Source organism: Diadema antillarum, unplaced genomic scaffold, assembly GCF_040938485.1.
Source record: "Diadema antillarum isolate AM-2024a unplaced genomic scaffold, OU_Dant_1.0 scf00000061, whole genome shotgun sequence".
Classification (NCBI taxonomy): domain Eukaryota; kingdom Metazoa; phylum Echinodermata; class Echinoidea; order Diadematoida; family Diadematidae; genus Diadema; species Diadema antillarum.
Window position 1 is genome coordinate 118222 of NW_027270950.1, and position 27737 is coordinate 145958.

Sequence of the window (27737 nt, forward strand, 5' to 3'; positions counted from 1 at the left end):
AACATATGTAAATACTAATACTGCTCCAATTCTGTCTTATTTCTTGTTTTCATTCTAATGTATCAAAGCCGCGGCATTATGCTCTTCCACTCAACCTCTAGAAGAGATAATGTAGTTCGAGTCAAGATGTTTTTCATATTTGATTTCTAGAAGATGAGTTAAGTGAATTCTGCCCCCTTCCCCCCCCCCCCAAAAAAAATGGCTTATTCCCCAACAAATAAGAGAGCTGTTCATACCGGTTGAACTGAAAGGAGAGATAAGTAAGTATAAGCAAGAATCGCCATCTATATCGACCGCTAATTTCATTATCTGTATAAAATCAGGGAAAAAGTATTGAAATCAAGAAGAAAAAGAAGAAGAAGAGGAGGAAGAGGACGATGTAACGTAGAAAGATGATGCCCGCGATGTGTCATTATTAATACTTGGTTGAGCAGGGGAGGGAGATAAAAGAAAAATTCATAATGCGATGGGTATTCACGCTTCCTTCGTATCGATCGATGATCGCTCGATTGGTCGACAGCGGCTTGACAGTACAAGGATCCAAGGACTCACCGCAAGAGAGAAACTCGCTTTGAGGGGGAAAATACCAGCCTGCTTCTGAGAAGCATTTCATGTTTTCATCTCATCTCGCATCATTCTCTGATAAGTCCAAAATATCCACCATGCTTTCATGTTCCGTTACTAGGGAATTTTTCAAGTATTTTGTAGTTTTTACTCTCTTCTGTAAGTATTCATCATGTGATGATGGGGCAACGGTTGCCATAGTAAATGGAATAAACTAAATGATCAAAGGGGAGAAAGTTAAAATACAGCTTCTACAGTTCATTGAAACAAAGAGACCATTTGAATCATTGCTCCAAATTGTTTAAAGACACAGTCGATTTCTTGATTTATAGATACTATATCATTAACCTGAAATGAGCGTGACAGAATGTAAAATTTTATGTTAAAGTTATTGTTTGTTAAACCTGATGAGAAAAAGTCATGTTATAATGAACTCAGCGATCACTGATTTGCAAAGATTCCGATTTGCAAATCACATGATTCGGATAATAGGGTCTGACTATATCATGAGCATTGGAAAAAAGTAAGGAACCAAGCTGCTGTTGTTGTTTTTTTGTAATACAGTCATCATTACATGAGGAGTGTGGAGCATTGTCATTTGAATTCCTTTCAACTAAATTTGATATTCAATGTCTATACAAAGGCAAAGTGAACAGTGAAGGAAATGTGCATTCGTGTGTCATGCACTCACCCGCCTGTCAATTTCAAGTTCTCGATCAATAATCCCTCCGATCACACTTATTTGATGAAGAAATAGCTCTATTCAACTTGCCATTGATATTTGAACATTGAGTAATCTTGTGACATTTAGCACACAACGAATTGACGGCGTGTATGCACAGCGATTGAGCGTCTAGATTGAGAAGGCTCGTAATGTTGATGACAATAATTATGAACGAGCAAGGACTGTTGCTGAAGAGACAGAATCCCCAACATCTTCAGTGCCAATCATTCACCGGTCATTATCATTAAGAAATCATATGGAACATTAATGATAAAGATGTAAAAGTATACACCTGTATGCCCTGTTCGAAAGAACACAGTGTCCCACAGTGTGAGAAACACAGTGTGATCACACAATGTGAACACATTGTAAACACACTGTGAAATCACTTAACACTGTTAAATTCGAGCGTTTTGACAGTGTGAACACATTGTGAATCATCAATTCACAGTGTGACACAGAACATTACCATGTTAACACTCTGTGAAAACCAAACCACAGTGTGAAATCATCTCCACACTGTTAAGATTCCAGCTTGTTCACATAGTCGACTATGTGACTGTACACTGTGAACGAACTGTGGGACACTGCATTCTTTCCAGTGGGGTGGGTTTGGGTAATGTCTACAGTCTACGAGGGATACTGGCTGAGAGTTGCCCTTAGTTCAATTCAGAAAAAAAAAGATCAACTACAATAAAAAGAAAAAAAACACCAGAACTGCTTACTGCTGAAGACACATCCACTCATGTGATGTGTTTTTTTATTTTTGTGGCAAGGCATTCCCTTCTTTGCAAATAATGAATTGCTGTCGAGCGAAGACACGCTATAAGACCGCATAATATACTGGAATTATATGATTTTAGTTGTGTTTTAAAATTACACTCATTTTTATTGGATATTGTGCACATACTTTAGACCGCAATTACATTTTTTCCATTCACAGCAAATTCCGTTGGACAGAAAAAAAATGAGATGCCATTATATGCTTAACTGTTCCTCACAAAAATACAAGAGTTTGCCTATTAGAGAAAAAGGGATAAATGAAGATGGAAATCAGATGATATGGATAGTTAGTAGGAATATAGTAGGAATATTCGGGTAAAATTCTTTGTCATTTCGATGTCACTTTCTCATTCTTTTTAGAGACTGATGTGTTTCCCGTAATGAAACTTCGTGCGCTCGATGAATACGGATATCTATGAGTGAAGTTATGTTATTTCCGTAAAGATGACATATTCTTTTCAACATCCATCTCAATCCAATAATGTGACCATGGTAAGAAACGATTGTCAATCAGTCCTGTGTCCCTGAAACATCAAACGGACGTGTCCCAGTTATGTAAGAAAGCTGGCCAGTTATAATCAGGAAATGGTTTGTAAGGATTCTACTTTGCAAACACGCTCTGCATGGCTTGTCTGAGTTCAAACATCGCGTCGGTAAAGGCAGTTAATATGAAGCGATTGAGATCGACACGAAAAAGATTTTGTTTGCCTTTTTCATTTCTGCTCTCGCAAACTCGTGCTCTCTTAGAATAGTTGAGATAAGAAGCGTTTATTTGTCATGATGCTTAGAAACCATGGAAACAATCCAAATTGAGTGTCAGGTGAGTTGATATAAAGGCAAATATTTCTCCTCCTCTCTTCTTTTCTTAAAATTTACATGCCAAGGAATATCATTACTCCGTAACAATCCTGAAATATTCACACCAAACACTATACAGTATAGTTTATGGCAAGGGTTAATGTAAGCAGTTATGTGCATAAAATGGTAAAACCCTTCTATAGTATAAAAGGACTGAAGTTGTATAATGTTGCCCTATTAAAGATATCAAATGCATTTCAAGAAACTTGCAATAAAGTGCAAATGCTCTTCCTTGCTCATATTTGAATCAAAACAGAAGATGAGTTCGAAACGCACCCAATGATGGTTGAACAATAACACCTTTAAACTCGAAAGTGCACCGAAAACCTTAGCCCTTCTACAATGTACACTTCCTCACAGCCAATATAAGAAATGATTTGCAAAAGCTGGTGCAATTTTCAGGTTTTCTACACATTTCTTATTTTTTTAACCTAAAAGTCAATGGGTAAACGACCTCAGTTTGCTTAAACAGTATTTCAGTGAAACGATTGAAATCAAAATTAGCAAACTCTCTGAAGAAGTACAATGTATAAAGCATTTAGTAATGATTTTGAGTCATAACACTTGGTTCATTGTTGAAGGTCAAACCGCATTATCACTTAGATTTGTAAGAGGCCGAAACGTCTATAACTCAAACAGAATGTATAACGGACAGTTGTCGAACGGTGTACAGTTGTGTATGATGAAATGAGAGAGTACTACGTTTACGGTCTGATACTATACTGTCCTATCCTGGCCATCCATTATTTCACATCCGTATATTAGTAATTAATTCAGGGCTCTTTTTTCGTCTTGTCCATTTGTCTGTGTCAAACGCACTTGCTGAAATATTTCCAATGAATCCGGTTTAAAGTAGAAACATTTCTCAAACCTTGGCCCTTCTATGAAAGTCGCATTTATGTGACCATTTTTGTGAAGAGAAGGGGAGTGGGTGTGGGGGAAGGGGGTGCCAAGTAATTTCTCTATATACCTTTCAGTGATATGTCAGGCCTATAAGTGAATTAAAAACAATGGTAATAATTGATGATGATGGAGATAATTGAAAGAATGACACTGATAACAATCGTAATCATTACTACAATTCATTTGATTGGTAATGTCGAGAATCACCATTGCCATTGTTGCTGTGACTGTAATTACAATTATGAATTCTGTGATCTGGGGCCCGTTGCGTAAAAGCTGAGACCAAATATAAGTCAGAAAATCAAACATATTAAACCTGTAAATACTTAGTTCTAAGGGCTGATACCTGATTTATTTTTCACTTTGTGACTTACGATTGATTAGGTCTTTTACATTTTATCTGCATGCATGCACTCTACTTGTTTAAACTGAGAAAATTATCCCTGTAGGCCTATATCTGGCGCTCGCTCTCTCTCTCAAACGTTTTTATATAGACTTCCCCTTCAAATTGGTACATTCTCTCTTTTCCTATATGTCCGATTCCTCTGTAGTTATTAGAATCTTGGAAATGATTGATCGTGAATCACTAACAAAAACGCAACTTTGTTTCAAGAAAGCGGAAAACCGAGATGAAATAATGTGTTGGATTACACCAAAACTACAACATTATCTCTCATTGCAGATGAATTGTATTTATGACATTATGACTGATGAAATTAATATCCATTGGAATGAATATAAGGTTAGACTGCGCAAAATCTTCATGATTCTACAGCAGTGGTCAGCGCCCTTACCATCGTGTTAAGTGGTTGGAGACGAAGTTCATAGTCGGGCAAGATATCAGCGTGCTCGTTGATGTGCTCGAAGGCGAGTTCGGCAGCAATCTTAGCCTCCTCGCCACGCACCTCCTCCCCTGCCTCCAGAGTCTCAACCAACGGAAATAGCCCAAGAACATTCAGGATTTTCTTGTCACTACCGGGTCTGCGATGTCCGTGCTTGGTGATTATCGATGTCGGGAGAACTGTGACGAAAGTCACATCATCGTGGCTCGGCATTGAGCTCCACAAAGCAGCCGTGTCGTTGTGCGAATCCGAGGCTTCGACGTCGCCTGGCGAAGCGGCTTGTGGATCAGTCGTCTGTCCGGTGATGGTGGTCGGGAGGCAAGCCAGTGCGACAGACACAAACAAAATTTTGAACCGCATCTTAGCCATGTTAGCGGCCATTCACATTTGCGCTTCTTACTCGCTTGTGAAAAAAACAGATTAGACGGGCATTTATGTATTTCTCTACATTGATGCCCACACACTCTGGATAAAACCCATTCTAAAATCTCTCCTTCTTTGGCCTAATAGCAAACACAGCGGATATGTTGGCATGAAACGCGAGAATGATAAGACTTATCACGTTTCATCTCTGGTTACATATCTCTCTGTGAAAGCTAAGTGGCGCCTTGCTGTCAAACTTTGTTTGCGTAACGATGATACTGCAGTCCTGGCTCAGTTTTTCCTCCCTTCACTTTCACGCGATATGCTTTTTACCGTCCGCTCCGTGCGCGTGGCTGCTACGTGAAGCGCTGCCAATCCGACACATGAGCGTAATACCGTCATGACCGACAGGTTCGTCAATGATGCATTGATATGAGCATTGTGCTTCAATGATTTCGTCGAGATTCGTTTGTGAGTATCTGTCAAAAGTGAAACATGATTCGGAGATAGACCTTCATATGTTAAAGTCCATTTCCTTCAAGAGAGCATATTATGTAGCTTTTGTTTCTTGGAGAGCGACCGTCGACTATCAAGAATGAATCTTTCTAATCAAAACTGTTCATGCAATAGGTGAATTTTCGGTCAGATCACTTGCTTTGTAGTGGGGACCAAATCAACAACTTTACATTTAAGCGCGAGAATAACTGTAATAACTGTATTAGACATAAACGTTATACCAGTAGAATGAAATGATAATTGTCCGAATACCAAAAAGTTATCAAAAGATAAACAATCATTGAAAATCGAAACCTTTGATATGATTAATAAACATGAACACTAATAAAAAAGAAATAAGCAAATGTGTGTCAATGCAAGCATTACGCACATGATAATGGAGGAAAAACATCAATCAAAAGTCGCATGAGACAGTAACAGGACAAAGTGTTTTGGAAGACGTAACTTGTTTTGCAGAACAGTTGAAGTTGACGGTGAGAGCTGATGTAGTCACTGATTGGGCACAAACTGACATTGAAACAATCAAAGGATAGTAATCAATTGGAGATAGTTGCAAGCAAAATACAAAAGAAGAAAAAGAAGAAGAGGAAGAAGAAGAAGTAGAAGGAGGAGGAGAAGAATGAAAAATAGGACAGAAGGAGTGAAGAAAAACAAAGAAGAAGATTTCTTGAAGGAGTAGAAGAAGAAATAAGAAGGGAAAAGAGAAGGAGAAGAAGACGATGATGATGATTAAGGAGGAGGAAAAAGAAAATACGTAGTTGAAGAAGGAGAAGAAGAATTAAGAGGATAAAAGAGGAAGAAAGAGAAGAACACAAAACTTCTGGGTAATCTATAACAAAATGAAAAGAAGATAGGCTGACGAGGCCAGCTTCGAACACGAAACTGATTGTTAAACATTGCTACATAGGTGGGGGAAGGCGCGGCACATGCCAAAAGTAAAAAAGAATATAAGAAATAAGATAATGAGTGTTAAGTGAGTGACAATGCCTCGATAGGAAACTTGAAAGTAAACCAACAACCACCACCACCACCACCACGAACACCACCATGAATCTATTGTTCCGACGATTCAATTTAATCACACGAGATACTTACTTGTAGCTTGAGACTGTCTTGATGGTGACTGAAGTCGACGTAGATGGGGTAGTGCCAGCTCACACCCAAATCGCGTGTTGCCGTATTAGATCATTCTGTGTACGGCATGTATTCCAGAATCATCTCCGACCCGATTAAACTATTTTATTTCAATATTTTAATGCAGATATGCAATAAGAATCATGCATGATATATTTTTGTTCGGCAAAAAAGAAAAAGGAAAAACACTTCAAAAAATTAAACAAACAAGCAACAAAACAAAACGAACCTATCACCAAACACAAACCCCAAAACCTGAACACGAAAAAAAATACATACACAAAAAACAACACGAAGCAATCTCCACGAAGCACATTCATGCAAACAACCACACATAAACACAGACACACGGACAAACACATACACACAGAAAAAAAATAGCCAACGGACATCAGTCATGACAGTCAACGTAGTTAAAGGGGATGGCTAGTAACTGATCAGTGGGAATCAGGGGGAATGCTGGGGAATGATTGTTCCAATCCTTGTGGGATTCATTTAAGAGTACATTATAATATCTATTGCTGTGTGAAAATTATTTGCTTCAGAATGGTCTCATATTCAAGTAATGTGTAGTTTAATGTTTCAAGGTTAGCATGCCTGTACAGTGACGGGACGTTCGTTAGCGATCGCCCCGACACTGAAGCAAATAATTTTCACACAACAATAGATATATTATAATGTATACGACTCTTAAAGGGGATGGCTAGTAACCGATCAGTGGGAATCAGTTGGAATGCTGAGGGATGATTGTTCCAATCCTTGTGGTATTTATCTAAGAGTACATTATATATCTACTGTTGTGTGAAAATTATTTGCTTCAGAACGGTCTCATATTCAAGTAATGTGCAGATTAATGCCCCGTCATTGACCAGGGACGCTTACCTGGAAACATTAAACTGCACATTACTTGAATATGAGACCATTCTGAAGCAAATAATTTTCACACAAGAATAGATATATAGTGTACTCTTAAATGAATCCCACAAGGATTGGAACAATCATCCTCCAGCATTCCCACTGATTCCCACTGATCGGTTACTAGCCATCCCCTTTAAATGAATCCCACAAGGATTGGAACAATCATCCCCCACGAGCATTCCCACTGATTCCCATTGATCAGTTACTAGCCATCCCCTTTAACTTCATCATGTTCACTAAATATCAGCTGGAAACAAATTTTATATAATAATATATATAATAATAATTGTTTTGGATATAAAGTCCAAATTTTATTGTCCAAGAATGGAAATTCATTTTGCCCAATTGATCGTGGGCCCAGCAGCCACTGAGCAGCGCCAGATCGACGTTGCTCTAACCTTTTCAACTGTTGAACGGCAAACAAGGTAGCAGCAACTCCCATCTTTTAACGTCTTTTGGTATGACGCGGCCGGGGTTTGAACCCACGACCTCCCGATTGTGAGGGCAGCTGCTCTACTCACTGAGCCAACACATCGGTATCATGATTCATTATTTTATCTACATGATTATTGTCTTTCACTTAGGGCCTATGTGTTTTGCAACTTTTTGGAACTGTTCTGCTTAAGGCTCACACGCAACATTGTTTCTAAAAAAACCCCAAAACCACCCCCCCAAAAAACCACCAACCCCCCCAAAACAACAACAACAACAACAACAACAACAACAACAGCAACAACAACAACAACAGCAGGAACAAAAACATAACGATGAAATTCATGCTAGAACACATTTCCTTTGGAAGTGATTTTCCCCTTTGCGAGAGCTTTAAATTGTCTCTGTCTTATAATTATTGTGATTGAATGTTTTATATCCGGGAGGACCGTCAGATGGTTTCAAATGGACTAAAACTTGTTCTGTCCAATGCCGTACCAAAGATACCAAACTAAACGATAAAAAAAAATTCTTGTTAAAATATCGAGCATCTATTATAAGATATGTGCAAACATTTTGTTTGCCGGGGTTGATAAGGGGGAATGGTTATCTTAAATTTTAGAGGGACTCACGCCCAAGGCTCTGCATGCTCGTGGTATCAAGATCGAGCAGGTGCTCTGGATACTGTACTAGGAATTTCGGAGTGATACTTCACTTAGTCTATAGATTTAAGAACTCCTGTACACAGTTTGGGCAGAAAGAAGAACCTGAGTACTTGGAAAGAAAGAAAGAAAAAAGAGAAAGAAATAAAGAAAGAAACCCTCTACAAACCTGATGACCGAATGAAAACAAGTTAAATTCTTTGTCATGGAAACCGACCAGGAAAGAGCTCGAATCGTTATTGAAATACATAAGGTAGTCCTGTTGCAAAAAAAAAGAAAAGAAAAGAAAAGAAAAGAAAAGAAAAGAAAAAATTATGCGATCAAACATACAAAATTATCAGGAAATCAAACATAAGTCGCTGAATACTCAATTCTGATTGACCAATACCTGAATTATGTCTGATTTTTCTGACTTATGTTCATATGATTATACAAAAGAGGTTCTTTGCATAATCTTATCTATATAGACCTATGTTTTTTATAGCAAGTTTAATTCCATCTACTAGTATCTTTTTATGAAACAGGGTCCACCACACTGACTGTATATTTCTGCAATTTGACTTATTCCGCCCTCTATGGTGCGTGGTGGTGGCTTCAGCGCAGAAAGGGGAACTCGACGTGTATTGAATATTTACGAGGAGATCTATGCGTGTGTGTGTGTACGTGTGTGGCCAGAGAAAATTTGTGTGTTGTATGCACGCACTGGTAGCGCTCTGTACATTATGAACGTGTACTGTATCTTAGTTAGAGAATCTCGCCGATGCAGCTGCGGTAGTGCCGAGAATTGATTCCCGTTAATTGCTTTCATGAGGTCTATTTACGTTAATTTCAATCTGTTTGGCAGTGCATGTATTTCCATCGAGGAGCTCATAGTTACTGGCAAGGTAGGATAAAATCGTAAATACCGTAAAGACTGCATAAAAGACATGTTGAAGTGTGTACCACAAATGCGGTCAGTCTGGCCCAATCGTATCTGGCCGTCACTTGTGTACAGCGTTGGTATACGTTGATTGGTTGGCGGGTTGACTCTGGCTAACAATGATTATGGCTATTGGCTTATCACATCAAGGCGGCCAACCATTTATATCACTCGGCGTCAACTTTGAGCAAATCACATGTTATTATGCGACAGGCGCAGAAATATTTTGTAGCCTGAGTGAAATTATGAGGTATTCCCACCGAGGCAGAGTCTTCTAGAATAAAATGAGCGTGTAAAAGCCAAAATCAATGTTGTATTTCTTATGCTGCCTGTCCGTGTGTTTCCTACAGAACATAACACTCGCACAATATGCAGCCAGTCAATGCAAATGTCACTGCTGTTAAAGTAAATAGATGGGACTGTACTGTGTGTACTGTAAGCGAAAGACTTAAGTTAAGAGCCTAGCCTAGGTTATGACCCATACTGTTTTCCTACAATATAGGCCCTACTATTTCTACCATCTTGAAATCTTGCGTATTGTTATGGATACATCAGTGTGTGCATTTTGTAGAAGTTTAATTCTGCATTTTTGTTTTTCAAGTAGACCCGGTAGTACCAAAACTGTATTGTGCATAAGCGGATATTTTTCGCGTGACTAATTTTTCCAGCTCGGGTAAGAGGAGTTTTGCATGTTCTTATTTCGGGAGAATCAAGACGTCAACTACTGAAACATACATATGACAAGCCAAAATATTCACGTGCTTTTATTTTGCGCTAGTTTCTGGTTGCGCAAAATGAAAATTTCAGCACCGTGAAAATTCCCACTTTTACAGTATTTCAGTCGTTAAGTCTTCCTGACCACCCGGAAATGGTAACAAACCCCAAAAGGTCATTGCAGGTGAAACAAAATATGTCAACTCCTGTTTTTTTTTGTTGTTGCCTTCTCTAACAATAAAAAGACTGTACAGTCTACAAGTACGGTACAAGCAAAACGTGGCGCTGAACTTGGCCTGAGAGATTTTGACTGCAAATGTCTGAGATAATGGAGTCAGCGGAAGGTCAGTCCAGCGGGAATCAGACGGAGGCTCAGCAGCACCACGAGGAGTTCTGGAGTCGACAGATGGACACCATCCAGCAGTTAAAAGCAGTGAGTCAAATTTTGTTGGACAACCAACATGGAACAAGGTGTGAGAGTGAGACTGTGAGAGGGTGTGTTTCAACCAGAGAAGTGGAGGAGGTGGTAGACTTGTTGCCAGGGGGACCTATGGATTAATTTTTTGGATCATTAAAGGTGCGACCAGCTTGATCATATTTTAGTGAATGCTTGTGCGTTAACTATAACACTTGACATTGTGTCTTAAATGATGAATTTCTCTGACTATGGATTATCCAAGAGTATTTATGAAGTAAAGTTTGTAAACATGCGCACACAAGTCATTTTTAATCAGATATTTGTATTCATGCAGTATATCAGGTCCCTCCCCCCCCCCCCCCAACCTTCTCAGGCATGAGATATCTGCAGATCAGAGTGAGACTCGGCAGCCTTGGTAATGGTTCCTTCTCAAGGACTCCTGTATCAAATAAAAGAACATTTATGTCCATGTCTGTGAACCATGTAGACTCTGGAATGTCATGTGTAATTATGTGAATTTATTAGCTACAATGTATCGCCATGAAGAGGCTGTCCTGTCAGTTTGATAACTTTTGCACATGAAATGAGGCAAAAAATCTACTGTAGAAGTGGATACTTTCGTGTGAATAATTTTTTGGCGCGTAGGCGGCTGAGATGAATTTTGCATGTTTTTAATTCCGGGGAATCAGGACATTAGTTACTGGAACATATGGCATGCAAAAATATTTTCATGCTTTTATTTTTGCCTTAGCTTCTGGTTGCACGGAATACGTAAAAATTCCAATTCTGAAATAATGAATTAGTACAATGGTCTACAGCGAAAAGCTGTGCGTTTACATAGTGATAACTGATATGTTCTCTAATATAGGATGCAGACAAGCTGAAGAGAGAAATCATGTGCTGGAATACATAGCTACATGTAAAAAAATTTGATGTGAATGGTAATCATTACTGTTGTTGCTCTCTGAACTCTTGGACTTATTTCCACAAATGCAATGTAGGTTTAGTGTCATATAGTGTTTGATTTCTAATGACTGACATGTCATACATTATTTTTTTCTCCACTCTTGTATGATGTTTTTATCTGCAGCTGGACTTCAAGCAGGCCCAGGAGTTGCCTCTTGCTAGAATCAAGAAAATCATGAAGCTGGATGAGGATGTCAAAGTAGGTTCATGCCTTAAATATTGTAAAACCAGAAATTTTTCGACGCCTGAAACTTTCAAGAATTTTTGCAAGAGACCAGGATTTGTGAAAGTAAAATGCACACAAAAGGTTTTATTTACACGATACATTGAATGCAAGTGGTAGTGCGTGAAAGTTTTATGCTGCGAAAAAGGCCGTCAGCTCCAAATTGTTAAAGTTTCATGTGCACAGCGAATGTTTCTGGTTTTACAGTACTAATGATGATTAGCTTGACATCTTACAAAGCTCATAATGCTTTCATAGTGTCCGATCTGCCAGTAGATAAGTTACACAGAAGGGTGAAGATCAAAATAATGTGATAAACCTACCCCTTGCATTGTTCTGTATTAAAGTAGTCCTAAAATGATCAGTGAAATTCACCTCTTTCAAATAAGGAGTGAATGAGTTCCTCAGGAATGGAGCACATGTAACAGAAACACTTTTCATAAAACTTTGTGTAGACCACAGGATATTGAAGTAGATTTCATAGGTGTCATCACAGATTTGGTGTCAATGTAACTGTTGAGTCCTGTATGATAGAACACCATTTTGCAGGGACTAACGAGTTAAAACTGCACAGAGTAATCATTAGTGAGTTTTCGAAAGCACGAAGCAGCCGGTAGTTGAGCGTGCTGTGTGCAAAATTTGCTTCTGCGCATGATCAAATCCGAGAAATGTCCCGTCCTGGGGAAAACCGTACGGTACTCGGCCAAAATAGCGTTCGGTCCTGATGCTGGGCAGGAGTGAGCCAGCCAGCCAGCCAGCCAGCCAATCAGCGATCTTGTCCCCACGCCTCTGTCCTAACAGGAAAGCGAAACTGCTGCGATATGGGGACGGGATCAGGAGTCCGAGTACGGGGACTGTCACAACTGATTGCTTCTGCATATTCTCGGTCTTCCTGTCGTGTAGCGAAAACTCCCTAGTGAGTGCACAGTCTCCCCTGTGAGGATGATTAGGCGTATATTCATATCCGAAACATTTATATTTTTATAATACTATCACTTGAAGAGATTGTCTGGTGCTGTAGTTTGGCAATTATGACATAAACATCCATCAACTTCACTGAAAGATAACATAAATAAGTTATCTTTATCTGCTGCCTGTATGATTACAAGACTTCTATGCCGTAATCTGTTTGCAGATGATCAGTGCGGAAGCTCCTGTACTGTTTGCGAAGGCTGCAGAAATTTTCATCACAGAGCTGTCTCTAAGAGCATGGCTGCACACAGAGGAGAACAAGAGAAGAACATTACAAGTGAGTGTACTAAGTTAGAGGTGTACATTGTGTACACACGTAGTCACGACATGTGAGATAAATTTGTGCCTCATGTGATGATAGGGAATGTGCGTTTCATATCAAATGATCTTGTGTGAAAGCCCCTGCTTGTTTGTCATGAAAATGTTAAAACAATTGCTGAAAGTAATTAACTTCACAGAAACATGTAGTAATATAAAATTCCAATGATACGTGAATCGCGTTCATGCCCTGAACTTTGTACTTATATACTTTTGCTGTGTTTCAATATGTGGCAATGTTGATTTAGATGTACCTTATATTTGCAATGCTTCCTTTGTATTGTAGCTTCATATGGTTCACATGATTCATGTTGCAACCTTGGTATTGATCTACCTTAAAATGGCAGTATGTGAAGGGCATGTATGATCTGTTTAAGTGTAGAAGAGTTGAAAGTGTTGGTCCTAAACATTATCAACATTATGAGAAAGAATGCTGAGTTTCATGCAAGATCTTAATACATAAACTTAGAAAAATGGATGATGATATACAAATGATGCACAGGATATGCCTCCGCTAACGCCACGAAATAATCCTGTGCATCATTTGTTTTATAAAATAGGTCAAAAAATGCGAAAACTAACAGCATTTTTCAGCGTTTTTCACGTACCTTTGTGGGTCAAGACGTCCGAAGATGTTCGTCCCAAACATTTACGCACGTCGCACTGGGAAATCCCGCACATACAGTATAAGTATGATGGGGGGTTGGGTTTCCGGACACTTAAGTTCCCGCATGAAAACTTACTTATTTTACATAGAATATCTACCCTTTACCTTAAAGACTTGATATAGACTCCTCATATAGGCCTACTAGACAACATACTCTGAAAACGGCGTGAGAATTAACCTGCTAAATCGTTGGATTTGCCCTTCAAAGTGACTCCATGTACGCGTCCGGTCCCACAACGCTTGGTCTACTGTACTGTACAAAGTGTACGTATAAGAGTATACGTACGCCACACATGTTCTGCACAAGGGAAGGCCGGCCGGCCGGCCGGCAGCCCAAACTAGAAGTTGTTTACAGGATTGACAGCGCGTACTGTATGCATGCAATTCAAAGGAGCCGCCGCGCGCACAGACGATCGGCAATAGGATTTAACACGCAGTGCGATGGGACTAGAATAACCAAAGCACACGTGACTCATTTCAGCGCTTCCTATTGGCTACATTCTTGAACCCATTTTATAACATTGAATGTATAGTAGAAGGGTAGTTTACGTACATGTATATGTATTCCTTTAAATTCTATGCAATAGTTATTTCAGTTAATGTTAACATTGTAGTTTGCATTCATTCTTGCTTGCCCTTTGTCGTTGATGTTCCTGACAAGATTTTTTTTCTTTGTGGTCTTTTCCAGAGAAACGACATTGCCATGGCGATCACAAAGTATGACCAGTTTGACTTTCTGATTGACATCGTTCCCAGGGATGAGTTGAAGCCACCGAAGAGATCAGTGAGTCAGCAAGCCTGATGAAACTTGTTGACTGAAGAAAAGTATTGATTTTAATATAATGTAAATCAGATCATGTGCCTCTCTGTGTTGTAAGAACAAATGACGCAAGTTTGTAAAATGTCACTTAATGCTGTAATGATAGTTTGCCACTACAATTTTTAATTTTGGTTGAATTTTTTAGTCTCAGTATCAATATGTTCTTTTGGTTTTGTATAGCTTTATTTTTCAACTTCTTTCACACCCCCTAACTGCAGTTTTCCACAAGCATTATCTCAACCCCCTCCCCCTTTACCTGTTTGGCATTGAAATGAAATGAAATGAAATAGTGTGTGCAATGACAGTAATCAGCTAAAAATAGATAACACTTTTTAAAAGGAATATGTCATATCGAATATGATATTTACTGCCTTTGTCAATGGGTCACGACTAACAAGACCCACAATGATCACCACTTCTGCAATAGCACCACTATAAAGCAGGTTTAACTCTGTAGTCCAAAGCAGAAGTGCAGACCAACATGACCCTCTCAAGTAGATGTAAAATTATCTTCATGGTTTATTGATTCAAGTGAATCATACAAAAATACATGACAGCCATTGGTTGACCATTGACCCATTGACCATTGACCAAACCATGAGCACTATCCTTGATTCCCCCTATACTACACACACACACACTAAAAGCATTTACAGTTTGTGTGTCTACAGTAACTGCTCATGTTATTATCATCATCATTATGGTCATCCCAGGATGGCCAGATGCAGCAAACAGCCATCCCTGCGGACCAAGTCCAGTACTACTTCAGTGTGGCCCAGAACCAGGCCCAAGGGGCCAGCCTTCAGGTCCAGGGTGCCCAGCAGGCAGCCACAGCTGCCACCACCACCCAGCCGCAGGCTGTCCAGGCAGGCCAACTCATCACCACTCAACCACAACTCCAGGTGAGATTATGCACCCCTCCTCTACTCGCCCCCCTTTTTTTCCATTGACACCAAAAACATGAACAACAGCAACAGCAGACAAACAGAAAGATAGCAAATCAAAGATAGATTGATGGATAGATAGATAGATAGATAGATAGATGGACAGATGGATATAGATAGATAGAAAGATAGATACATGTAGATAGTAGATAAATAGATAGACATATAGATAGATTGATAGATACATAGATAGAAAGGTAGATAGATAGATGGATAGATAGATAGAAAGACAGATACCACAGTAGACTGAGCACAACCTTCATGACGCTTGGTAAAAGCAGATAGATAATTTATCTTAACATTGATTTCATCTTAACATTGATAGAGATCGTCTGACACCATTCCTGTGTCAATAGTGCACAATGCAAAAAGAAGAAAAAATGAAAGAAAATTAAAAAGTATTAACAAGAAAGGGTGGGGTGGGGGTAGAAAGAGACAGATGGGGGGGGGGGGGAGATATGAAAAATTATCAAAAAGAAAGTTATTCAACTGTTTCATTGGAATAAATTAGGATCTGACCCTTATATGTACAGCTTCAAATGAGCTGTAGCTCTATCTGGACTCCAGAGATGCTTCCAGCAACTGACTTGTTTAAGTTTGTCCTCTGTACAGCCATTTATGACTCTAAAAACTTATTCTTAATCTCTGCAATTCTCAGTAGAATTGTAATTCTGTAAAAGTAATTACTCTATCAGGGGAAATATTTTAGTATCAAGGCAGGACATTTGCACTCTCTAATTTCAAAGAAGTCGCTGTCCTTCAGTTGGTTTAAAGTGAATTTTTGAGACCAGGACAGTATTGTGTCCGTGATCTAAAGCAACTGTTGTGAAAGGCGGTTCTGGACCATGGCTATGTGAATAGAATGTCACAAAAGTGGCTGAGAAGTAGTTACCCTGTAGTTCTTTTGTTTTTTCTTAAGACCTGCCAAACTGCAGAATGTATACTGCACTTCTCTTATGCTTTGTATTTCATATTAGATGAAAAAGATAAATATGCAAAAAAAAAATCCATAAGCAACTATATGTTCTTTTGCAGTTATATACAATGTAGGATCTATGAAAAAAAAAAAGATTCTTACCTTTAGAACCTGAATTACAGACCATGCACTTGGAAGTGTCGTGAAAACTTCAAAGAAAAATAACAATTCAGATATAACCAGCAAGGCATTGATCCCTGTGTAATATTTGATCATTTGTCATGTGGTATAAATGTGCTTGCTTTTTAGAATGGGCCAAATCACTCTGAAGGATTTTTCATTTTTAATAGGAGAAGTGAATGCATTGTTGCCTTCATTTCTGCATGACAGCAAGTTATTATGGTGTAAGGAATGATATACTTGTATATCATCAAAATTTGATATTCTCCTGTAAAAGTGGATATTTTCGCGTTTGGCAGGGTAAGGAGAGTTTTGCATGTTTTTATTTCCGCGGAATCAAGATGTCAACTACTGGAACTTATGTCACGCAAAAATATTCGCATGCTTTTATTTTCATGCTAGATTCTGGTTACGCGAAATGTGCGAAAATGTCAACATTGTGAAAATTTCCACTTTTACAGTATTATAATGTGAACAAAGTATTCAAATCTGTAGCTAAATCATTCTTATTCTTTTCGTCTTCTGAGAGGTAATAGTGGCATGAATCTTACATGTTTGAATGAACTCTAAAGCAGAATCCTCTGCATGCAGCACCAGCACTCAATTCTTATTTGAGCAATATGCCACTGGCATCGGTAGTGTATCCTTAACCAGTGACATGCAAACATTAACATGACACAATGACCTAGACCGGCTTAGACAGAAAAAAACTGTGCTGGCATGAACTTAAAGGGATGGTGCAGTATTGGTGGAGATGAGAATTGGGCTTTTAACTTTATTGCGAGATGCCAAGAAAACTCTTATGAAATAGTACAGAGCATACCATTTTAAGAGGAATTCAAAGTTTATTTGATAAAAATCGGGTTTGGAATGACTGAAACATCCAAAAACAAAGTAAAACAAAGCAAGTGTAATAAAAGGTGGGTCCCATACTTTATTAGAATCGCTCTGTTGTGGATTTCTCGGCCATTTCAAAACCAATTTTTATCAAATGAACATTGATTTCGTCATGGAATTACATGCTCTTTCATATTACACAAGAGGTTTCTAATTATCTCACCAAAAATGTTAGAAACCAAAAATTAGGTCTCAACCAAAGCTATACGATCCCTTTAAGCATCATATGTAGCTGCATAATAGCAATGCAAGGAAATGCTGAAAGCTGGCAGGCTTTCAGCCATGCTTATTGCAGTTATCACAGTTATTGTAATTTGCTGATGATGCCTGTATATCACATCAAGGAGCTCCTGATCCAATTGCTGTAAAGACTTCAACACAGTGATGTTGTCCTGTTTCTTTTACCCCAAATGATAAAATCTAACCTGCATATGTAATTTTGATTTGCTATAATTGTTAGAATAAAATGTTGTAAACTCATAAAGTGAGCAACAAGGAATTAATTTTCCATATAATAAGATATAATTTAGTGTAGCTGTAATGATGTGAGCATAATTATTACCATCTAGAACTATGGCATACATGTACATTTAAATGATGAAAATCACTCTCATTTCCATATTCACTTCAGTTTAGTGTGGCGCTGTACAAGACATTCTTATGATCAGATAATGTTTTCTGTTCTGTCACACCAAATAGCAATTAAATTTAAAAAAAAATAGTTTTGCATCAGATAAGTATTGCTTTCTCACAACAAACATGTACCTTCAAATACTTTGGATTAAGTTCTTAATGGTTTTGCCTGTGAGAACTTCGAACCATGAATTACATTTTCATCCGAGCATGCACTTGGTGGCATGCCACACACAAGGGTACATGGGGACCATCAGAGTTGCCACTGCATGGGTTTCCCTTGAAGCATATTTTAGCCAGTCATTTTCTGCATGCACCACTCTGCCATCAAGGCAGATCAACAACAGAAAGGAAGCTTTATTTCTGTGATTGCAGAGACTCCAACCCCAAGCATCTCTTACATGAGAGATTCTTCCACCAAGACCACCTAGCAAACTGAAGACTCTGGTTGTGCAAACATGCACCTAATATCGTCTGTTGAGAATGAGAAGGGCTTTAAGTCTTCTCGAACACTATGGGTATTGTGGTCACTTAACGCCCTTATCATTCTCAACCGACGATATGATGTGCATGTAGTACACATCACGCCCTTTGTTGCCACGGTTCAGGGCCTGCTGAAGAACCTTGGAAACTTTAGGGTCATAGATGCTCTCTGTGCTTCATTGGCCTAATTTTTGAACATATATGACACCACTGAAGTTTGGTGAGAGAAAACTAAATTCAAAGCGTGAGAAAACACATCTGTGTAAAGCAGAAGACACACAGCTAGACTGGAAGAAATTCAAACTCAGAGGGAGAGTGGGAGATGGTGAGAAAAATGGTCTCAAAGCAGAAGTGTTGGAGTCTCTGTGATTGCAGCAATTCATTTCCATATTTTCCTTCCTTCACTATGCTTCAGAAACTAGTGCTGATGTCAGTAATAGAAGGGTGAAAAAGGGGCATGTTTCCTTAGAGAGGGACCATCACACCAATTGTTCTCATTTCATGTGAGTGTTTATTCACCCATCAACCCTCCCATCCAATGCCCCTCTGCCCGTATCTCCCCTGCTATATGCACCCTACCCCCACCCTCCTTGGCCCCCCTCCCCCCACCACCCATGCAGTTTGTCACGGTTGGGGGCTCTCAGGCCGGGTCAAGCGGTCAGCAGCTCCTCCAACAGGTGCAGTCATTGCAGCAGGTGAGCTATACCGGTCAGTGATTGGTCAGTGGGAAATCCCCCACTCCTAATAAAGCCCCCAAAGAAGAAGAAAAAAAGGGAGAGTAGTGGTGAGGCGATTCACTGTAACACAATCTTCAAGGAGTGTTAACATTTGTATGCCTTTCCGGCAGTCTTTCTGTACCTTTAGAAATACCACTTTTTCTCGGATCATGTTTAAATACATGAGCGTTGCTTTGTAGAACCCGATACAGTGTGATTGAAGAGTGACTACATCATACCAACTCTCTCCAGGGTGTCTATGTGAGCATTTAGATGGATTCAAAGTTCCTGGAGAATTCTTCCTCAGGGAGGTGGCCATACATCAGCCCTGAGCTGATCTGCAAATAGGAAGAACATAAATTATGTATCGTGCCAGTTGTTCACATTCACTTCTCCAGACTGCTTTAAAGACTTGGACAGCAAAAATGATGTAAAGATCACACACTATTCGCTTTTTCTGCATTGCTGCTGAACTTGTTTGTTTGGAAGAATCTCTGAATTTCCTTGTATGTCTTTTATTGGTGTTTGATATTATGACAATATATTTGAAAAATATATACTTTGCTGTGCCCATCCTGAAAATCTAAATTGTCAACATCATGATAATGAAAATACTTCAGATAAGTACTGCATATGCCATATATTGATAGGAAGACTCACTTTTTTTGAATAGGGACTTCCCGACAATTTTGCTAGTGGTTGAATATTCGATCGTATAGTACAAGTAATGAACAGAGAAATTAATGCGTGCATGTTGCATTCATGTCGGGATCAGAGTCAATGTCTTTGCGTAGAGTTAATATTTTTGTGTGTTCTTAAAATTTGCAAATACGTAGCATCCGACTTGCGATATTTTCGAAAATAGAAACTGTGGAAAATATATGGCTTATAATTCTGTCTCATTGTGTCGTGGACCGCCCCTCTCTCCTATGGTGCTTGGGATATTTACCGTAATACTTGACAATCTTGTATCTTCAGCAAAGTGCAATACAAGCACACATATATATATATTTTTTTTTTGGTAAACATTGTCATTCTTTCTAATAGCCGGGTTCACACGTACACCAATTAGCGGGATACAAATCTCGAGATTTGCATCGCGATCGTCATCCCAAGTTTTTTGCACGTGTGGACAGAAAAAACCCGAAAATTAGCGGGATAAGCATCGCGATGCTAATCCCAAGAAATCTTGCGCTGGTTCATCAATTAGCGGGATAATTGGCCCCGCGCTGGTACGTGTGAACGGTCGGGATTAGAATCTCGAGTTTTTATATCCCATCATGCAATGCGCACATCACTACAGCGAGGCCTCTGCGAAGAGGTCCTTCACCTCTTTGGAGCACAACAACAACAGCGCGCGAACCACCACACCACTGACGCGTAAAAGACAATGGACAAAGGTAAGTGCGCGCAGGCAGTGATAGAGAAGGGCGCTGTGTGACCCAGTTTGCAGGCTTTGCTGTTATCTCTTTCGGCAATACGTGTGGACGCTTGTCAAATTAGCGGGATACCGATCGCGATCACTATCCCGCTAATTTGGTACGTGTGGACGCTCGCAAAAAAACTCGGGATGTGCATCGCGATCGTCATCCCGCTATTTTGTACGTGTGAACCCGGCTTAATATAGCATGTATACATTGCTATGTAATGCAGTATGGTGACAGCAATGAACTAATAGTGGCCTTTATAATCCCAACTGATCCTGGGTGTGTTATCAGCCTTTGGTGGTGGATGAAGTAATGTACAGTGGACTCCCATTATAACGAAGTCCTCGGGACTCGCAGTTTTCTTTCGTTATATTGAAATTTTATTTATAACCGAAAATATATAATAGAAATACATAGAGTGAATAATATCGCGGCCTAAATTTTTACTTTGTTGTAACCGGAATTTTGTTATAACCGTGTTAGTTATAACAGGAGTGCACTGTACTCTCTGGGTGCTTTCTAGCGCGCAAAAGCCAATCAAAGCGATCCGAACCAAAGGGAACCCACCATGCTTTGCTAGATTTGGAGCATTCAAGCACTCTGTGGAGAAAGGGTACCTCATGAGTTATTTTAAGAGGGGGTCATGCACTTTGTAACAAGAGGGTTATTCTCCTGGCATGCTTAAACTATTTACAGATGTCCCGTACAATGAGAATGAACTCTTTGCATTATGACATATGTGCAAGTTACGCACATTCTTCACATGCAAACTTTTGGTACATTTTTTGTACCCTTTTGGAGCACATCTGAAAGTGGTCCACTTTTGGCTCAGTTCAGTCAAGTAAGGTGCACTTTAGGAGATTTCGAGCGCTCCTCTGGCGTGGGTTTGGTACGGGTTGGTTTGTTTTAGGAGAGTGCTCGAACGCACCCTCTGTGGCACTCTTCGCATTTTAACTTCTGTTCATCCATTCGCTTGTTACTTGCAAAGAGGATAAAAAAGGAATGCTGAGTTACTAGCAATGGACAAACCTCTCTCCTTGGGTTGTATGCATTGTCACCTCTGAAGCCACATTCCACTTTGATCATCATGCTCTATTTCATTCATACCATTCAGTAAAACCAGATGCCTACAATGTATGTATGCAATGTCTTAGGCTACCTCTTTGCCTAGGACCCCATTTACAGTGCGAGGCTCGGCCGCGGCCCAGCCCACCTTCATTTCAGTGTAAACGCGCAAAAGGCCAAATGCGAGGCCAAAATTAGCCTCGCATTTGGCCACGCTCTGGAGGTGGTCTCAGCCGTGGCCGAGCCGCGGCCGAGCCCGGCGGCCGAGCCCGGCCTTTTCTCAGTGTAAACGTAAACTGGGCCAAACGCGCGGCCAATTTTAGTCTGGCTTCCAAACCCTCTGCCTGTACTATTTCGCTGTTCAGGATATTAACCCCCTCAACATCGAAAACTAGTATAGTTTAAGGTGGTTTTGTCCTGCAAAGGATTTTTTCCTTCGGCAAAGGCCTTTGCCCGAATGGCGACTTCGTCGCCACGGAATTCATTTGGCAAAGGGTCTGAAAACCAGACAATACCAAATTGCATTTGTTTACAAGCAGAACGCCACTACGACAAAATATTGAAAGGTTTGAATCAAAAGCGTGGCCGAGCCCGGCAGTGTAAACGGACAAAATTGCGGGGCCCGGCCTCGCAATTGAGGCTGGGCTCAGCCGCGGCTCGGCCGCAGCTCGGCCCAGCCCCGCACTGTAAACGGGGTCTTAGGCTTCTTGTATCAAGGCAAGTAACTCCTGTCTGTAAATACATTCTTATACCTCTACCCCTTTGGGTGCCCAAGGTCGTCCTTTTCCTTTCTGTCTGTCTGTTTGTACACCCCAGATTTTAATGCCACTTACACTCACACACAATATTAAAAACATAACAAAGAAGAGGAGTAAAGAAATTCACAAAGACATCCCAAATCATGGCACTTTGTCGATATTTGGCCCAGATGTGTAACATGAGGCTTAGATGTATTTGGAATTTAAACTAACAGTTTCTGCAAGGTTACAGTCAAACTTGCCTTTCTAATAGTGGCCACCTGTCTATAGCAGCCACCTGCTATATACAACCACTGACACAAGTTTTCAGAGATATAAGCAAATACTAATGAAAATAATTACCTAGGTACAACTAGAGCATGGATATCTACAAGGTATACTATCATTTCTCTTTCATCACCTTGAAAACTACAGGGAGACTAGACACTTTAGAACTTTTATTGGTTTAATGCAGGTGACTTGCCAATTGAAAGAGGTGATATGTGAGTGAGTGTGTGTGTGCGTGTTTGTGTGTGTTGTTTGTATTATTCTAGTCGTGCCTGCAAAATGCAAGAACAATATCGAGGTAAACTTGCCCCATCAAGGAAGAGCTGATTTTGCTAAAACATGCATTTTCCATTAGACACCAGCATAAGTAGACTATGGACTAGTCTTCGTGAGGTTAAGAGTGTCTGTGAGTGTTTTGTTGCTCATGTGGGGGAAGTGATACAATGTAGGCAAAGTTAAAGGTAAATTTATTGACTGAGTTACCATCATACTCCTGTTAATGTAGACCATTGCAAGAAATGTGTTCTAGCAGTGATCAATCCTGGCTGAGTAAAGGACTGTTTGCATGATGTATTTAGCCAGTCTAATCTTTCATGAATTGGGACTTCCTGACAATTGAAGGGGTTGGTGCAATATAGTGCTAACCCACACTTCTGTCAAAAATGAGTTACATGCATTTTCATAATCCTTATCCTTCACTCTAACCTCCATGAAAATATCATATTTTAATTCAACCAATAAGATGGTAAAAAATGCATGCATTCATGTTGTATTAATGTACAATGTATGGACTTTCCAAACGTTCAACAGCGATTATCTCAAAATGACAATTGTGTGGGTTAGCACTATATTGCACCGACCCCTTCAATTCTGCGAGTGGTTAAATTCATGATCAGGCAGTACAGTACTGTATGGAGAAATGTACGGATGCATGTCACATTCGGTTCGAGTTCAGAGTTAATGGTCGTGAGTGTTGTAAAATTCACAAATAGCACCCGACTCGTGAAATTTGTGAAAATAAAACCTCTTAAAATATATAATATGGTATTATTATGCAGTACCGTTTTACGAGGTGGTGGGTGTGTGAATGTGTTTATGTTAACCTGTTGAGGACGACTCGGACAGGTGTCTATGGGACATGCATGTTGTAGCAAGATCAGCCTGTCCTCAACAGGTTAAAGGTCTTATGTCCAAGCATCACACATCATGGAACTCTCTCTGTTTCTCACAGGTGCAGACGGGGGCGGATGGTCAGGCTTCTATCATCAACTCTCAGGGCCAGGTGGTTCCCATACAGCTTCCAGCAGGCACCAACCTCCAGCAGGTCGTGGCTAATGCTAGCGGAGACAATCAACAGGTACTGTAGCTTGGCCTTTTTATACCCCCGCCAAACGAAGTTTGAAGGGGGTATATAGGAATCAGCGGATGGTCGGGCGGTCGGGCGGTCGGGCGGTCGGGCGGTCGGGCGGTCGGTCCGTTGCAAATCTTGCGTCGCGAACTACTTCCTCAGTTTTCAACCGATTCCCATAAAACTTGGCACAGATGTGTGCCTTGGGTTGTAGATGTGCAAGACATATTTTTTGACAGTACCCAAAAGTACGTTGCCATGGTAACGGCATATTATGGGCAAAAATGGGTACAAATCTTGCGTTGCGAACTCCTCCCACAGTTTTTGATCAATTTTTATGAAATTAGGTACAGATGTTCATCTGAATATGTTAATGTGCAAGACACATATTTCTGCAGTGGCAAAAAGTGCGTTGCCATGGTAACGGCATGTTATTGGTAAAATATAGGGCGAAATGCTTCATGGCAAAACTGCTTCATCAGTGTTCTTCCAATTCTCATGGAATTCATATTGAATGTTTGTCTTAGGATATAGGTCAGCATGACACATTTCTTGACAGTGACAAAAAGTATGTTGCCATGGTAACAGCTCACATATTATGAGCCAAAATGATGGAAAATTTTGTGTTGCAAACTACTTCCTCAGTTTTTGCCCAATTTCCATGAAACTTGGTACAGATGTGTGCCTTTGGTTGTAGATGTGCAAGACGCATTTTTCGACAGTACCCGAAAGTACGTTGCCATGGTAACGGCATATCAATGGCAGAAGATCAAGGAAAGATCTTGCGGATTTAACTACTTCCTCAGCTTTTTGACCAAAGCTTATGAAATGTTGTTTTGACCAAAGCTTATGAAATGTTGTTTGGCGGGGGTATAACCAGTCGCTGTAGCGACATTTCTAGTTTTCTGGGGATCAGTATAGTGAGGTGCCCACACCTCATCAGGGGCCCTAATATCATCACCCTGCGTAAAATTGCTACAAGCGCACTGAACAACAATTTCCGCCCCTGACTGTGTTCAGTACGCTTGAAACTTTGCAGAATTACCACAACCAAGCAAAGTGAGGTGAAAACCGTACAGTATTTCTTGAAAATCTTAAATTTATATAAGGAATACGTGTTATCAGTTTCATCACGGTCACCCGCACTTGTCTTTTTCAAGCTTTGTCTATGGGGGTCGGAGTGCGGGGTAGCAAAGTGTGGGCCCCTTCCTTAGAGCACAATTATTTTGCATCATTTGCGTTCAACGACAATAGCTGCAAATTTCTGGTATAGATCATTGAACTTGTAGTTCCATTGGAATCTTCAGCATTTTTCCCTTATGTGAGTGGGATTTCATAGAATTTTAGTGATGAAATATGATTTAAACATGCATAAACATTAACTATAGCGATGTGGGGGTCACTCAAGTATACTGACCAATACTCACTTGTTTGGTGAACTTTGAACAGCTGCTTTTGTATATCCAGTGAAGGGACAGCTTGGGTGCTCTAATTTGCTAAGTTTTTAAGCCGTTGAGGACGGTTTGATTTTGCTACAACACGCATTTCCCATAGACACCTGCCCGAGTATACTTGGGACTTGTCCTCGACAGGTTAATGAGATGATTGTCGTCATACCTTATGAGCAATCAGTCTGTATGACATTTTTCTATTGTGGCAACACTCAGTGTTTTTGATTGAATACGCAGTTTACCTGTGCCTAACACATGCCAAATGCAATAAAATGCTTGCAAAGCATGACTGCCTGACATTTAAAAGAAAAAAAAATGATGTCATTCAGTTTTATATTTGAGCGTATGATCCACCCATGATTTTAGGAAACATGTCCATTCTATCTTTCACATTACCTATTCATTCTAGGTATGGAAATAAAAGTCAAAGAAGATTAACTTTTCTCTCAATCTCTTTTCAAGTGATAGATCCATTGATGGTTGTTTTAAACTTTCTTACGGTCAGTAAAGGAGGATAAAAGATAATTGAAATTTCTGTCAATCTGTGATTAAGAGATCTGTAAAAGATCCAAGCCCTGTTTCATAAAACCTGTGATGAATAACAAGATACCATAAATGTTATAAGCTACTGAAATCCGTGCATCTGATTGGCGGAAAGCAAATTTGTCATAAAAATGTGGCAGTCTTATGAAACAGGACCCTGATCTATGCACTGTAACTCTTTGTTGTGCTACAGGTGCAATTAGGGAACCAAATCCAGTATGTGACGAGACAAGGTACAGGGAACCAACAGACTCTACTGCAGCAGCAGACAACGGGCCAGGAATTCATCACACAGATATCAGGAGGACAGGTAGGCTCCTCGCTGATGGTCTCTACTCAGTATCAAACTTAGAATAATTTACTCTTGCTTATCGTCGCTGGGGCAACAAGACCTCGAATCTACAAAATGTCAAATGTTCAGGAGAGCCAAAAAACATGGCGGCCAAAGTATCATAGCGAATGGGATAGCCTTTCTTTTGACATGCCGTGGTGGCTTCATTTATGGGGTAAGACAGTTAGGATTTGGGTGGGACATCACTTAACTGATTATTTGACCATTAATCCAAAAAAGTCATTTTCACCAAAATTTAAGATACAAGGTCTTGTCACCCCAGTGACATTTGTTTCATCCTGTTCATGGCACTGCCCCTGATTGCCATACTCCACTTGTTCACCAATGCAACCCTGTTTAATAGGTAACTACACTGATCTGACTCCATTTCATATGTTTTACTATAAGTTCCTAACACATTAGGGGATCAACCGTTATTTTGTTCATGCAGGCCCACTATGTTGGAATATATTTCCATTAGACATTTGGGAAAATCACATTATTGATGTAGTTGCATTTCCACTCAAATCACATCTTTTTTATTTGGAAAAATGTGCAAAGAAAATGGGATTTCATCGGGATTCAAACCCGAGACCTCCGGATTGCTAGCCAGGTGCTCTGCCGACTGAGCTATAGAAAGCCCTAGTTCAGTGTTGGTCCCAGAAACCCTAAATTCTCAATGCTCGAATGGCTTTTTTATTTTGCATACAGGTAGTTTGTTTTGTATATAGTTTGTTTTCCATTTTCTCTTCTTTGAAACGCTTTGAGCACTTCTGTGTATGTAGCGCTATATTGTAAAGTAGCTATCATTGTTATTATTACCATTGTTATAATGTCTACATTGTATGTGGTTCCTTCCCATGGTACCAGGTATACCAGATACAACAGGTGGCTACCCAGGCTCAGGCAGGCAATGGTCTGGCCCCAGTGTTCCTCCAGCAGGCATTACCAGACACAGCCGTCACCAGCACAGAGCAACAGTGACAACCCTCTAACCTTTGAATTCTGAACTCTGAATTTCATTGGAAGCCAGTAGAGATCGGCAAAGAAAGCTGTCACCAG

General features: G+C 39.9%; 2 protein-coding genes across 2 annotated transcripts in view; one reads left to right on the forward strand and one right to left on the reverse strand.

The window, feature by feature from the left end:
• The window catches only part of LOC139716112 (gamma-aminobutyric acid type B receptor subunit 1-like), a 47410-nt gene extending 42766 nt beyond the window's left edge, over positions 1-4644 (reverse strand). Inside the window, exon 1 of the mRNA XM_071627669.1 lies at positions 4627-4644. Coding sequence (XP_071483770.1) covers positions 4627-4629 — 3 coding nt within the window. The 5' untranslated portion in view covers positions 4630-4644. The remainder of the gene's footprint in view (positions 1-4626) is intronic.
• A 6000-nt stretch (positions 4645-10644) lies between these two features.
• LOC139716093 (nuclear transcription factor Y subunit gamma-like) lies at positions 10645-27659 on the forward strand. The gene is made up of 9 exons (XM_071627650.1): positions 10645-10765; positions 11841-11915; positions 13075-13188; positions 14585-14680; positions 15430-15618; positions 19390-19464; positions 24234-24359; positions 26538-26654; positions 27546-27659. Exons 1-9 carry the CDS (start codon positions 10649-10651, stop codon positions 27657-27659), a joined length of 1023 nt encoding a protein of 340 aa, XP_071483751.1. The 5' UTR covers positions 10645-10648.
• Positions 27660-27737: the final 78 nt, after the last annotated feature.